At 49.4% G+C, this 14,685-nt stretch overlaps 1 protein-coding gene across 1 annotated transcript in view; it reads left to right on the plus strand.

Moving 5' to 3' along the window:
* The window catches only part of PTPA (protein phosphatase 2 phosphatase activator), a 30,149-nt gene extending 18,944 nt beyond the window's left edge, over positions 1–11,205 (plus strand). Inside the window, exons 9-10 of the mRNA XM_061604391.1 lie at positions 3,634–3,741; positions 5,867–11,205. Coding sequence (XP_061460375.1) covers positions 3,634–3,741; positions 5,867–5,941 — 183 coding nt within the window. The 3' untranslated portion in view covers positions 5,942–11,205. The remainder of the gene's footprint in view (positions 1–3,633; positions 3,742–5,866) is intronic.
* The last annotated feature ends 3,480 nt before the right edge of the window (positions 11,206–14,685 follow it).

Here is a 14,685-nt window from a genome sequence, read left to right on the forward strand (position 1 = left end):
GAAAACAAATGCCTTTTTTGCAAGTTCTGAGTGCAGAGAGAACCAGGTTGAGTTTGTGCTCTCCCCCCCTTTTTTTCCCCCTGGCATCAGGCAACACAAACACTTCTCCCAATTTCACTGGTTTCTAAATTTGGAGGGTTTTTTGGGAAGGGTGGGCTCTGGTTTCAGCTGTAAGGGAAGCAACAGACAGGAAGGTGCTGTGCTGAGAGGCCTTCTCCCCCCTCCCTCCCTCCCTCCCTCCCTCCCTCATTTTTTTTAAACTGACAGAGGAACCATTTACAAAAGGCTGATTCTCTTGGGAACGGAGAGGCAGGAACGCAGCGTCTGTGAGTAATTTCCTGCTCAATATGGCTGCCCTGACTCACTCTGTTCCCCTGGGGTCACTGCGGGACTGCAGTCCTCTCTCGCACTCGCTTTTCTTTCTGCAGCCAGCTTCCTTTTCTTCTCTCTTCCCTTTGTGGCTTAGAATGAGCTTACGGGGTTTTTTGTGTGCTTGTGCTTCCCACCCACCCCCAAATCTTCCTAGTTCCAAACAATAGCAAAGGGCTTCAGCAAGAGCAGATGTTGGCTTGGCAAAGCCGTGCCCGCCCGGGCAGGATGCTGTTTCTGTCCCAGATCTCCAGGGCTGCGAGAGAGTCTGGTCTCCGTAAGCCAACCCCTTTTTTTCGAGAGGCCATCCCCTATTCGAACGCCACGGGCCGTCCGTCCAGAATTTAAAGCCGCAGGGGCCTGACTGCAGATGGTCTGGAGGGCCGGCTTGCTTTCGGTGGCACGGAAAAGGGGGGCGATTGTTATGGAAAAGCAGGCAGCCACGTCTGCTGTCGTTGGCATCATAAAGCGTGGGCTTTTTTGAAACACGATTGCTGAAGGCTTGTTGGCAAAACGGCCCTCTGGGAGCGCGGCCGGCATTCTGCATTGGCAGGTTCTGACGGCCACATTTGGAAACGTCGTGTGTCATCCTGTGACAGAGAAGGAAATCCTTGGATTCAACCAAATGTGTCTGCAGATAGCCAGTTCTAGGAGGGCAGCTTGTTAAACAGAAAATGTAGCAGCCCATAGGACTGTTTGAAGTTGCCTTATACTGAGTCAGACTGTTGGCTCATCTACCTTGGTAGTGTCTGCACAGACCGGCAGCAGCTCTCCAGGGTTTCAGGCAAGGAACATTCCCAGCTCTACCTGGAGACGTTCCTGTTTACATTTGCTCTTTTTTCAGAACAATGAGGACTAGACTCTTAAAAACGAGCAAAGGGAATGGTTGTAGCTCAGTGGCAGAGCTCCTGCATTGCACGAAAAGCATCCCAGGATCAATCTCCACTGGCATCTCCAGCCAGGGCTGGGAATGTCCCCCCGCCTGAAACCCTGGAGAGCCACTGCCAGCCAGTGTAGACAGTATTGAGCTAGGTGGACCAGTGGTCTGACTCAGTATACGTCCTGTGTGAACGCCCTTTCACAGCCTCTGTTTGCTTCAGGAGCACAGGCATGCGCAGGGTTGTGTTCAGCTAAGTCCCACTTGCAGTGGGCCTGTTCAAAGGAAAGAACCCACGTAGTCGTGTGCGTTAACTTCAACGGGTCTACTCTGAGTCGGGCCACCATGAGCTGCAAGCCACAGCCCATCCACGCGTGTGCAAGGGTGGAAAGCTTGCGTCTCCATTCTTTTCTGCCTCTCGAGAAAGCTGACAGGAAGTGGAACTCCATTACAGCTGTTGGGAGTGGGCAGGATTTCAGGCCTTTTGTGGGTTTCTTATGTGTGTGTGTGTATATATATTTACCCACAATGCTTCAAGCTCTGAGGTCACTGGATTCTAAACATATGCCTGAGCTGTTTCCTTCCCTCCACGCGCGCATGCGTGCACAGAGACGCACTGTGCGAAACGCCTTCGCTCGGGCTGCCTAAAAGGGCAGCCTGCTTGTAGCAAGAAATGTTCTCTATGCAGGAGAAGTGGTTTGGGATGCAGTCTCTGGTTCCCTTCTCCCTGCCTTTTGGGGATATCTGTGAATGTTTTGGTGGTTTTGCCTTCTGGGAGGAGGAGGAGGAAGGGTGTTTTTTTAATAAAAACACACACCCCTGGCATCGTCAAAAAATCCTTGTTTTCACCAGAGTTCCTTTTTTCGACCTTGTGGTTTATGTCATGGAAACTTCCCACAGCAAGTTTGGTTGCATTTTCCCCCTCTCCTTCCCCTGAGAGCACATTTGTATTTTTAGGGTGTGCCCAGAATCTCTCTCTCTCCCCTCCACTCCTCCAGTCTCAGGAACTGAGTTTATAAAGTTAATTTTTTATTTCCTGCTGCTACTGTTACATTTAACACAATTTTATTATGCTAGTATTTTATACCCCACTTTTCCCCATTTTAAACAACAACAAAAAGTCATAGGCATCGGATTGGCCACCGTGAGAACAGGCTGCTGCATTAGATGGGCTATCGACCTGATCCAGCAAGCCACTCCTATGTTCTTAATGCAGTGCTTAAAACACGTAGGGTTGTATCCAGTCCTAATCCTGCTTCATGGGCTCTGCTGAAAGGCCAGCTCCATTCAGATCCTCCTCTCCCTGAACCGTTTCCACCCCAGCTGGCTCGTTCATAAGAGCTACTACTGCTATGTGACTTTGAAGAACTGGTGCCTGAGTTTGCTTCTTTTCCTCGTCTCTCCCTAGCCCTTTTTCCTTTTGTGTGGCGCTCTGGTTAACGCTTCAGATAAAACAAAAACTAGGAGAGACAGAAGTCCACAGGGGCTTTACAAGGGTGTGTTTATACGGTTGGGCTTGATTTGCATTCACTGGTGGCTATGTGGGGCACAGGGTGTGTGTGTATGTAGAGAGAGAGAGAGAGATGTTCCCTCCATCTTAGGAGATATGAACAACTTCAAGCTCCCAACCACAGTTGTCATGGCTCAGTCAGGTTTATGGACGGCTGTAACGACGTATACATCCGTCTCTGGTTTTATATATTTTAACCAACTGATACAAATCGATGTGTTTTAATAATGAGTTTATTTTACAATGAATTTAAAATGTCAGAATGTCCATGTTGTCAAAATGAACTTACTTATTTGGATTGTCATACTCCGTTTTGAAATGAATTGGCATTAAACTTAACTGTGATGATGGCCCAAGATGCATTTTTTTGCTCTTGTGCTGTGAGCCACTTTGGGCATGTGGAAAAGCGGCATACAAATTGAAATAATAATAATAGATTAGATTGTAAGCCTGCGGTCAGGGACTGTCTTGCTTTTCATCTGCCTACAGACTGTAGCAGAGAGCCAGTGTGGCGTAGTGGTTAGAGTGTCGGACTACGGCCTGGGAGACCAGGGTTCGAATCCCCACACAGCCATGAAGCTCCCTGGGTGACCTTGGGCCAGTCACTGCCTGTCAGCCTCAGAGGAAGGCGATGGTAAAACCACCTCTGAATACCGCTTACCATGAAAACCCTCTTCGTAGGGGCACCGTAAGTCGGGATTGACTTGAAGGCAGTCCATTTCCATTTTCACAGAGCGTAGTATATTTGGCCAATTATAGATGATGATTGTAATGAATTATAACAATGACGGCGTCTAGGACAGAGGCAGAGTAACCCATCTTCAGAAATCGCACTGCGCTGACCATTTGGTCTTTTCCTCCTCTTTTTGTCTTGCAGATGAAGACGGGCCCCTTTGCGGAACACTCCAACCAGCTGTGGAACATCAGCGCGGTCCCCTCCTGGTCGAAAGTCAATCAGGGCCTCATCCGCATGTACAGAGCTGAGGTGAGGAAGGCCAAGCAAGGTGGGGCCTTGCGCCTTTCCTTGCAGAGGCCGATATGCTTTTGATGACCCATTTCATCACAAAAAGCGGGTGTCCGAATTTACTGTTTCTGCACCTTACATTTACTGTAAGGTGCACATTTCTAAATATGTTTTATCCTAAAATGCGTTTTCATGACGCCAGCTGGTGGAGGGCTTTGTGGGTGGTGGTTGTTGTTGTTGTTGGAGCCAACCACTGTATCGCAACATTCTCAGAAACGCAAGACAGTTGCGTTCCCATCTGCGTGTTAAACCCGGCCTTTTTGCGTCAGAATTCGCCAAAGCTTGAATTCCTTGAGCGTGGTCCCCATCATCTAAAAAAAGGATTTAAAAAATGGGTTAATATTTCAACCCAACCCCAGTGGAAAGGTGTAAGAGTTCAGCTGCCTCCTTTCGTGGAAACTCTGTGGTTATCATTGTGGTTGCTCAGGCCCTGAACTCAGACACTGCACAAATGTCACCCACGGAACCCCAGGGTTGATCAGCCCCACTGATATTCTAGTTGGGTCTGTGAGGCTGGAGAGAGAAGGGGGGGAGCATTGGGCATAGCAGAAATTTGCTTGGTAATTTTGGGGGGATGTGGGGTGAGGGAGTAACTCAGGGGCTAATAGGTTTTTTAGAACCTTTTTTCTAGCTCAATCTCTCCTCCTCCTCCCTTCCCTTCCTATGGCCATTTTTGCATCCTGCGTTGTTTTTAACATCCCAGCCGACGTGTCTCTCTAATCTAGAAGCCGTTCCTGCTAAAGATTTTCTCCTCTCTTGGTTTTTCTCTCTGTCATTCAAGCAGCCAGTTTTTATTATTTTTATTTATTTATTTATTTGATTTATATCCCGCCCTTCCTCCTTGCAGGAGCCCAGGGCGGCAAACAAAAGCACTAAAGACACTTTAAAACATCATAAAAACAGACATTAAAATACATTAAAACAAAACAACTTTAAAAACATTTTTTTTAAAAAGCTTTGAAGACTTTAAAAAAAAGGATTAAAAAACATATTGTTTTTTTTAAAAAAAGGTTTAAAAGCATATTAAAAAGCAATTCCAACACAGAAGCAGACTGTTTATTAAAAAACTCCCCTCCCAGACTTGGGGTATGTTAGAAAAAATGCCTCTGCAAATGCTTTGGGGATGCAGCCAATGCATGCCTCGCTCCATCCTAGCGGGACAACTCAATGAAGATGCCTTATATACAGCTTTACTTGGAGACGCTGGGATCTAACACAGTAAGATTCCAGTCCTCATGACTCTGAACCAAAGGTTGGTTTAAATAGGAACATTGGAAGCCACCTTATACTGAGTCAGACTGTTGGTCCATACTGGCAGTGGCTCTCTAGGGTTTTGGACAAGGGGCGTCTCCCAGCCCTACCCAGAGATGCCATTGGGGATTGAACCTGGCACCTTCTGCATGCAAAGCAGGTGCTCTGGCCACTGATCTATGGTTCCATCTGCCAGTGGTGAAGTAAGGTTGCAGTCCTCATGGATCTGCATAAAAGACTGAATTAAACTGGGGGCTAGGAACCTGGGCTATATTGAGTCGGGCTGAGGGTCACATCCGCTTCTGGGCACCCTTTTCGGGGCCGTAGGGAGAGGAGCAAACGGCAGAGTTGGCTAGTCTCTGCATCTTCTCTGTCGTCCATCCTGACAAGCAAAGAAGCATCATCAGAGTGCAAGGACGCATTCCAGCCAGCTTTTTCTTTCAAAAACAAAAGCACTCAAGGAGGGTGCAAAGTAGTGCCGGTGAGGGGGGTGGCCTCTGGAGAGTCCCGATGGCCCCGTTCGGCTGCTGGGCCTGGAGCTCCCATCTGCTGCTTTAGCTGGCACAGCCGTCCTCATAACGATTGCGAGGTAAAGTGTGCAAAACTCTTTGAAAGCTGTTGTTGAGTCCCTTACTTTCATCCTTAAGGCTGTGATTATCCATGGGGGAGGGCACTCTGTACATGCTCAGGGGTACCCTTGTTGCATGGTGCCGGAACTACATTCTGGAGCCAAGTCTTGACGTGAGCTTATGCAGGGGTCTCTCTAACACCACTTGGGGTGTGTATGTTCCTCCTCCCCCCCAATAAAAACATGCTCTCTTTGTCTTCTTTCCAGTGCCTGGAGAAATTTCCCGTGATCCAGCACTTCAAGTTTGGCAGTTTGCTTTCCATCCAGCCCATCGCATCTTAAGGAGGTTTTTGAGGGTGCTCTTTTCCCTTGAGTGGTGGGGCAGGGGGCACAAAGCCTCGGAGAGAGCAGGGTGCAGCCAGAGTTCTTCCTGGTCACCCCCCACCCCTACCCCTCATGCAGACGCAGCCCACTCATTCCTGCGGATTGTCTGATATTTTTGCAGCATATTATTTTTGGGGGGGCGGGAGGGGGGATTGAAAGGAAGGGGGAAAAACCAGGAAGAGTTTCTGCAGCACTTGAAGAATCTTGTGTTTGAAGACGGGGAAGAAGCCCACCTTGGCATGTGAGCGCTCGCCTTTTGACACTGGACCACAGCAATCTTCTCTCTTTCTCTGTCTCTCTCTGCACAGGACTGGCCTTTGCCCCTGATTTTTTATTTTAATATATATATATATGTGTATATATATATATATATAAAGGCCTGCTGTATATTGATCCAGGGAATAATCAAAGTTCTAACACTGAGCAGGGCAGGGGAGATCTGACTGCTCGGACTGTTCTCTGGGTGCGTTGTCACATTTGGCAGAACGGAAACGGGAGGAGGGAAGAAAAAGCGAAGGTTGTGCTTTTTGGGCTGAGTGGGTGGTGAGCTTTTGTGCGTGCGTGTGAGTCGGTAGCTGCCTTAGAAATCAGGCAGTTGGAGAGGGTGTGTGTGTGTACGTTTCAACTGGATTATTTGGAGCCATAGGCTAGGAATGAGGGGCCTGTGGCCCTCCCCATGTTGCTCAGCGACCTCTCCCGTCACTCCTGGCCACTGGCCCCGCTTGGCGCAGGGGCTGATGGGCGTTGTCGTTCAGCGACCTTGGGAGGGCTGCAGGTTCGGTGGAAGAGCTGAGGAATGAAACCGCGTCTTCCTGTCTCTGCGCTCCATCTTCCCCATGTGGCCCCAGCCAAAAGCATCAGGGCACACACTGCTTTTCCCCTCCTGCCAGGGGGGCTTGCTTTGGAACTGTGTGGGGCCAGGGGGAGCGGGCCGCATTGCTGTAAGAGCAGCGTCCCCCCCCCCAGCTGTTCTGTTAGAGGTAGTGGTTGTTTTTTTAGCTTAGGCCATGGCTGTCCGCACCTTGCTGGGCTCCCAGTTCTCACGAACCCTAACCACTGGTCATGCTGGTCAGTGCTGCTGAGAGTTGGGCAACCAGCAACATCGGGAGGGGGAGGCAGCAGGTAACCCACCCAGCCCCTGCCCGGATCATAGGGACAAGATGGCTACACCCCCATCTCCTCTAGGCTGGGAGTGGAGCAGGGCAGCCAAGTATACACAGGGTTTGGTCTTTCTTTTTTTGGTCTAACCCCCCCCCCCTTCCATCTCCATCTCGTTGCTTCAGGGCAGAGTCCGGGTTTAAAACCCGGCGGGTTCAGAGGGGCTGCTCCTCCTTTGCTTGGAGATTTTTGGTAGCATTCCCACAGCTAACTGCCGATGGGATTTAAAAAAAACAAAACGCCTCTTTTCATAAATCACATATTAAATTAAAATCAAATCCTTATCGGTGGGGAACCTGTGATCCTGCAGATGTGGTTGGACCACAGCTCCCACCGTCCCTGGCCATTGGCCATGCTGGCTGCAGAGAGTTGTAGTCCAACAAACTCCCCACCGCTGATCTAAGAAGAGGCATTCCCCCCTCTCTCATATGAGGGAATGCCTCTTCTGAATAGAGGCATTCTTCCTGCTCTTGCACAGCGGTAGAGAATGTGCTTCTTGGGTTAGGGACAGGGAACCTGTGGCCCTTGACCTTTGGCAGAGGTGGAGTCCAACATCTGGAAGGCCTCTCCGTTCCCCGTCCCTGCCCTCCGTGAATGTTTTTATCGTAGGTTGGAAATTGCAAGGTGGCAGCTGTGTTGTGTTTCCCAGTTGTGAAATCGCAGGCCCTGTCGACATCCTCAAAACCCAATCTCCAACCTGTTTCAACGGTGACACGGCTCGCCAGCAGAGAACCCTGGTCCTTTTCCTTTGGGGAGTGGGAAGAAATGGGTGGCCCCCCCAAACTAAGGATTCCAAGTACTGTTGCCAAACTTATAATGAGATGCTCTGGAGAGAGGCAGGGCAATTGCCCCTGCTTAAAGCTGGTTCAAATGTGTCCTGTCCTCACGTGCCCTGCCGAGGCGAGCTGCCTGCAAAGGCTGTAAGCTGCACTTGCTTGCAAACAGGCCTCCAGAACTTGTTTTGCACCCACCGAGTCAAAACGCACCCTCCTTCCACATAGGAAAATGGTCTGTCGGGGGATCGATATCAACCTTCTGGGTTTGCTGGTCTGCTAGTGATTTTTGCAATAAAATAAAATAAAAAGTCAGGGAGGCTTTTGGGAACATGGCTGCGTGTTCCCTCGGTAACGCTCGTCTGGTCCGCTTTGTGTTGCCAATGTCCTACCAAGTCCTTAGCAAGCCCTGAGGGTCCTGTATCGCATGGGCCTTTGCGTGTGCAAGCTCACAGCTCATTGTTACTACTTTAGATTTTATTGTACTGAGGGATGCATCAGGCCTCTGCTGCCTAAGAGCTAGCAGAACCTCCCCCCCGAACCCTTAAATGTTTGCTTGGTTCAGCTTGAGGTAAAGCAGCAAAATAGAACCTGGCTCTAGTTTGCCAAGAACTATCCTGGTTCTAAACTAGGCAAAAAATCATCCTCTGTCCATTTCAGCCAATGCTGGCCATGTTATCTTTGCTAGGTTAGGCTGGTTTCTCCTAGGATCAGATTTCTGTCCTGGTTCCCTGCCCACTAGTGAAGTTTAGTAGTGGTGGTAGGATTTTTTTTTTTTTTGCTTCTTGGAGAGGGCTTGTTTTTTAAAGAAATAACTTTAGGCATTGCCAAAAATTGTCTCCCCCTCCTTCCCCCCTCCCAAGGCCTGGAATCTGCTACTTTGGACAGGTGTGTTTGCGTGTGGACTGTCTCGGCTGCTCTAGAGGTGGCTGTGTCTTGGTCACGCACCACCTCTGCTGGTCCTTGCTATGCTCTCAGCACTCCCAGGCCTGCCTGAAGGATATTCCAGCATTTAATTCAGACTCCCCCCCCCCTTTCCGAATAACCAAATAAATCCGCCAGCTCCACGGAAAGAGAGGCCAAACGGGAAGGGTCTGCCGAGGTGGGCAGGCTGCATCTCTTCTATGTCTGCTTTGATCCGAAATGTCTTCTGATTCTCGTGGCTGAGGATTGTAGGTTTTTGGGGAACCTGTGGCCCTCCAGATGTTGGGCTCTCATCAGCCAATAGTGCCAGAGGTTGTGGGCACTGGCATCCGGCGTCATCTGGATGACTGCAGGCATTCCCCATCCCTTTATCCTACATGTGAAAATACTATATGCCTAATAGGTGGGAATGAACTCAGGTTGTGTCGTGATAGACCTGTTGAGAGGTGTCCCACTGAAATTGATGGACATGACTAGAGATGTGAAGGCCCAGGAAAAAAAAGTAAAATGGGGAGAAAACTGTTCACCCCCCCCCCAGTTTTTCTTCTAGACACGACTAACTTGGGCCCATTAATTTCAATGGGTCTCCTCCGAGTAGTTGGATACAAACCCCTCCCCTTTATCCCATCAAGTTAAAAGCTGCACTCCTTCCCTCCCCCCCCCAAATCTCTCCACGCTGTTCTTCAACCATGGGTCCTGAAGACGATGTGAGACTACAATTCCCATCAACCTCAGGCAGCTTAACCAACGGCCAAGGATGATGGAAGTTGTAGTCCAACAATATCAGTTGAGGTCCAACATCAGCGGACCCGAGGTCGAAGAACAGTGATGCAGACGACTTCTTAAGGAAGCTGACGTTGGCCTGAGTGAGAGGTTTCACATTTTGGGGTGCACCAAAAGCATTGCTTTTCTTTGTTCTGCCGTTGGTCGAACAGGCGCGGCAGGTTTTTGAACAAATAGAGGGGATGGGAAGGTTGCTGAACCTGTTTAACCAAGAGCAGGTAAACGGAGCCATCAGGATAGGGAATCTCTCGTTCAGATGGCCTTCAACTCCCCAAGAAAGGGGGGGGAGGTTGGACTCTGGAAAGCCAAAGGGTGGCCTACCTCTGCTGTAGAACTTCTAATGCGACTCGATGCTTAGGCAAGTTAAGCAAGCCCCCTTGCCTCTATCACAAAAAGGGGGGCAGACAGTAGACAGGTCACACGTGTGAGGCTAACTTGCACATTAGAAAAGAGTTGCCCCCGCCCTTTACGGTATACTCATCATACTTAAAGAGGACTTAATTTGGCATTAACGAATGCTGACTAACCTCTGTTGGCTGTCAGTGGTGTAACAGCTGCCTTCATACTCTGCTGAAAAAACTGGCGCCACATCTGAACTACACATTGAAAGTGCCCTGGTATCACTTGAAACAGTCATGGCGCACACACACACCGGGAACTGTAGCTTGTGAAGGGTGCTGAGAGGAGCCTCCCTATTCTCACAGAGCTACGTTTCCCAGAGTGGCTTAGCTGCCAGTCCCTCTTCCCAGGGAGCTCTGGGAGGGGAATAGGGGTCTCTTTACAGCTCTCTGCACCCTTTGCGAGCTACCAGGGCCGGCACCAGGCACGGCTGGGTCCTTGGACACCAGCCTTCCCAGGCCTATGGCTCCTGCACACCCTACCTACCTCTCCTGTTGCCTCAGGTGAATGCCTTTCACGTGCATGCTTACTATCAAACAAGATGGTAGCGGGGGCTCCCTTAAGGGGTTGATGTATGGGCAGTGTGCTACCTCCAGCACCATCTTGGTTGATGGTGGGTATGCACACGCAGCAGTCACAGGAATGGGAGAGATAGGTGGGGCGTGTGTGCAGGCTTATTGATGCCCACGTGGTCTGTATGGGGGTGTGCCTGGGAGCTCCCTCTCTGCGATCTGCAGCAGAGTTGGGAGTTGACCGGGATTACAGAATGGGAGCTCTACTCTCCCACCCTAAGGAGGGGCCCTTCAGGGCTGCAGGCATCCTCAACCAGGGCCCAACCTGGCTGCCCTCTTGCGCCGGCCTTGCCAGCTACAGTTCCCAGGATTCTCTGGGGGGAAGACATCGTGACTGTTCAAAGTGGTGTCATAGTATGGACATAGCCTGGGATGTTTGATCAGTCCAGTGTGGGCCCTGGAATCCCCCCACAAGCCACTCTTGTTCCCTGGGCCAGGTTTCAGTCTAATTTGTTGCCCAAGCGGGCTGTCCTGTCTATCGCGAATATTTCCTAGCGCATGTAAAACCTGTGCCTAGAATCGCCATCTAATGCTCCACGCTCAACACACTTTCCTGACTCCTCTGGCTTCCTTTAGCATTGTGGTTTGAATTAAAAACTTGTTTTGTGTTTTGCACCTGATGCCTGTGTCGGTTTGTTTGGGTCAGTGCTCTCATGTGGCTGTTGAGAGCGGAGGGCTCAGAGCACATGGTTTTGCAAGGCTGGGGAAAGAGTCCCTGCCTTGGAGAGCTGCCGCCAGTCGGTACGGACAACATTGAGCTGAGTGGACCTATGTTGCTATTTAAATCAGCCCTTTATTCAGAACGATGAGGACTAGAATCTTGTCGGAGCAGGATGCTTCTGAATACCAGCTGCTGGAAAACCGCAGCAGGGGAGAGTGCTGTTGCGCTGAGGTCCTGCTTGGAGGCTTCCCATTGGGCACTTTGAGAACAGGGGGCTGGACTAGATGATCCACTGGCCTGTCCCAACAGGGCTCTTGCGTTCTTAATTTTTTATGTTTAGGGGAAGGGACGTGGCTCAACGGTAGAGCGCATGCTTTGTGTGCAAAGGTCCCGGGTTCAATCCCCAACAGCATTTTCACTTAGGGCTTTGGAAAGATCCCCTGCCTTGAAACCTTAGAGAGCCGCTGCCAGTCAGTGTAGATCAGGCGTGGGGAACCTTTTGCAGCCCTCCCCCCCCCCCAAGTGTCACATTCCCATCCGGGCAACCTTCTGAAACCGATCAAAACTGTTTACCGTTAACCCACCCACACTCAAAACTCTACCCATTTGTGCCTCTGGCCATTCATGCAAGCCATCACGCGGTGCAGCCCTCAGGCAGATAGACGTTTCCAACCACCGATTTAATAGAAAGTATAGTCCTGTAAGGGATCTTGATGTATACTTAGAACAGATAGAGCTGCAAGCCAAAAGCGCTTTCAGAGGACAGGTCTCTGCCCCCAAAAGCTTACAGTCTTTACAAAAAGTCTTCATGCTTAAAGCCAGAGGATCCGCAAAGGGGGCATGTGAATGGGGTGAAGGAAGGATCCTCAACTCTTCTTGCTGTGCCTTTGTGTAGCCTACTAGCTCAGTCCTTTTTAAAAAAATATTATTTATTATATATTATTATTATATATTGTATAAATGTATTATTTATTTGATTTGTAACCAGTAGGAGCCTAGGGCGGCTTTGGCTGGCTCAAGGCTGGTGTTGAAGCCGGGCTGTGTACGCACCATCTGTTTAAAGCCCATAGCCCCCACCGCCACCCCAAATTCTGGGAACTGTAGTTTCCCCCCACAAACACACAGATACAATTCCCAGCACCCTTAAATTACTGTTCCCAGGATTCTTTGGGGGAAGCCGTGGGTTATAAATGGATAGTTGTGCATGCAGATACACTGCAGATGATGATAGTGTTATTCCCCTCCCCTCACCAGCGGGTCCCAGCATTTTAAAGCACTTGAAGTGACGCTAGGCCAGATATCAGCACTTCTTAATTCAAGCCAGACACTAGGACTAGAGAACTGAGGCCGTGTACGACAAAACTAGGAATTGGGGTGGAGGGCACACAACTGTATATTCATGCCGCCATTTTCCAGTTGGCCCTGATGCTTCAAATACAAAGATCTGGATGTTCACAGCAGTACCACTGAACTCCCCCCCCAAAGCCAAGCTGGAGCCCAGTACGCAGAGACCGCTGTCCCATCTGCACAACAGGAATAAAGCCAGTGGGTTGCGTCCAACTTAAGCCCTACGCATAGTTGCAACCAATAGTTAGCCCTGCTCATTAATGGCAGTGGGTCTACTCTGAGCAGGGCTTGCATCAGACACACAACCCGGTTAAAATGCGGCTGTAAAATTGGGGTTGGGGTGAAAAGAAATGCTGGCTGAAACCAAGTCTTAAGCAAGTGTTGAAAATTCAACAGGGAGCCTGGAAGGGGGGGGAGCTGCCAGATGTCGACTGGGAGGGGGGTCCACAGAATTAGGCCCACAGAACCTGGCAGATCTCAGCTGTGCATCTGAGCCTTGGGGGCCCCCCAACACAGCCTCCCCCAAAGATCTCAGGGTTCCAGCTGGGATGTAAGGGGTCAGGTGGCCCTTGAGGTATCCTGGCCCCAAGTTACTAAGGGCCTTGTAAGTTAATACAAGACCCTTGAACCCAGCCTGGTGACATACAGGCAGATGGCACAAGCTTTTGAGCACTGGAGTTGGTTGGGCCAGATTGCCACCAGCATCTAACAGTCTGGCTACAGCCTGTTGCACCTGCTGGAGCTTTCAGGCCGAAAGGCAGCCCTATAATCATCAATGAGCATCCCCAAACATCCTGTCCCTTTAGCACCCTTAAATTACTGTTCCCAGGATTCTTTGGGGGAAGCCGTGGGTCACCTCCAGAAGGCGTTGGACGCCACTAACCTCTGCAGATGGACCACCCACCACCACTAACAAAATTTAAATCTGCCGACTGACCAATTGATTAAAGTGTTTTTATTTTTTTTTAAAAAAAGATAAATTACTAAATGTTACTTACAGCCCTAGATAACAGGCATAACAGCTGATATATATATATAACAGCTGTGTGTTATTTGCTCTTTTTAAAGTTCTTGTGGGGGGGGTGATATAATTAAATCTGAAACTTCAGCAGGAATAAAATACAAAGGAGTATATTGCAAACATTTGGAAATGACCTTTAGAAGAAAAGTTAAAATTATTTACTTTTTTGAACCTTCACTCAAGAGCTCCAAGCTGATTTGATCAGTTACTGGTATCAGAAGATTGTCGAGGGGCAGGGTCTGTTAAGGTTGCAATCTTGCACTCATTCACTCAGGAGTAAACCTTGTTTAACTCAACAGAAGTTTCTTCCGTAAAAAGCCTGCACAGGCTGACCGAGTTGCAAATGAATCAATCCCAAATGCATTTTCCATTGTCTGTGGAGGTGGCCGTTGATTTGGTTTCGAGAACAGAAGAATGGGATAAAGATTCTACCTTTAAAAACATCTCCCCCCCCCCCAAAAAAAACCTGTTTTAAGCAAAAAGACCCCATCAAGGAAGGATTTATTTCCCAGCCAAACTGCAAGGGAAGACAAATGCATTTGCGACTTTTTAAAAAAGAGAGCGTGTTAGGAAGTTCATAGCATTACTACTAAAACGAAGCTTCATGCAGTTATGGAGGAAAAGGCTATCAAGGGCTGCTAGCCATGATGGCTATCGCTCTGCCTCCATAGGTGAGGCGGTTTGCTTCCAAATTTCAGGTGCTGGAAACTGCAGGAAGGGAGAGTGCTTTTTGTGCTGAAGTCCTGCTTGTGGATTTCCCTTGGGCCAATGGTTGGCCACTGTGAGAACAGGATGCTGGACTTGTGATGGGCCACTGGCCTGATCCAGCAGGCTCTTCTGATGTTTTTTTTACCACAGGCATGAACATACGTTCCTGGATGCCACCTGAGTTCTGCCCCCTCCAAGGCTGGTTTTAGGGTGTGAACAGGCAACAGAACCTCCATAACTCAGCATTCCTTGTGTCCGGATGGTTAGATATAAAAAAAATGGCTCCCTGTTCAGCCTTTCCTAATTCTTCTAGGTGTCTCCAGCTATATCTCATGTACCACATTTCTGCCTTTGGG

The sequence above is a fragment of the Rhineura floridana genome, chromosome 20, assembly GCF_030035675.1.
Source record: "Rhineura floridana isolate rRhiFlo1 chromosome 20, rRhiFlo1.hap2, whole genome shotgun sequence".
Lineage (NCBI taxonomy): Eukaryota > Metazoa > Chordata > Lepidosauria > Squamata > Rhineuridae > Rhineura > Rhineura floridana.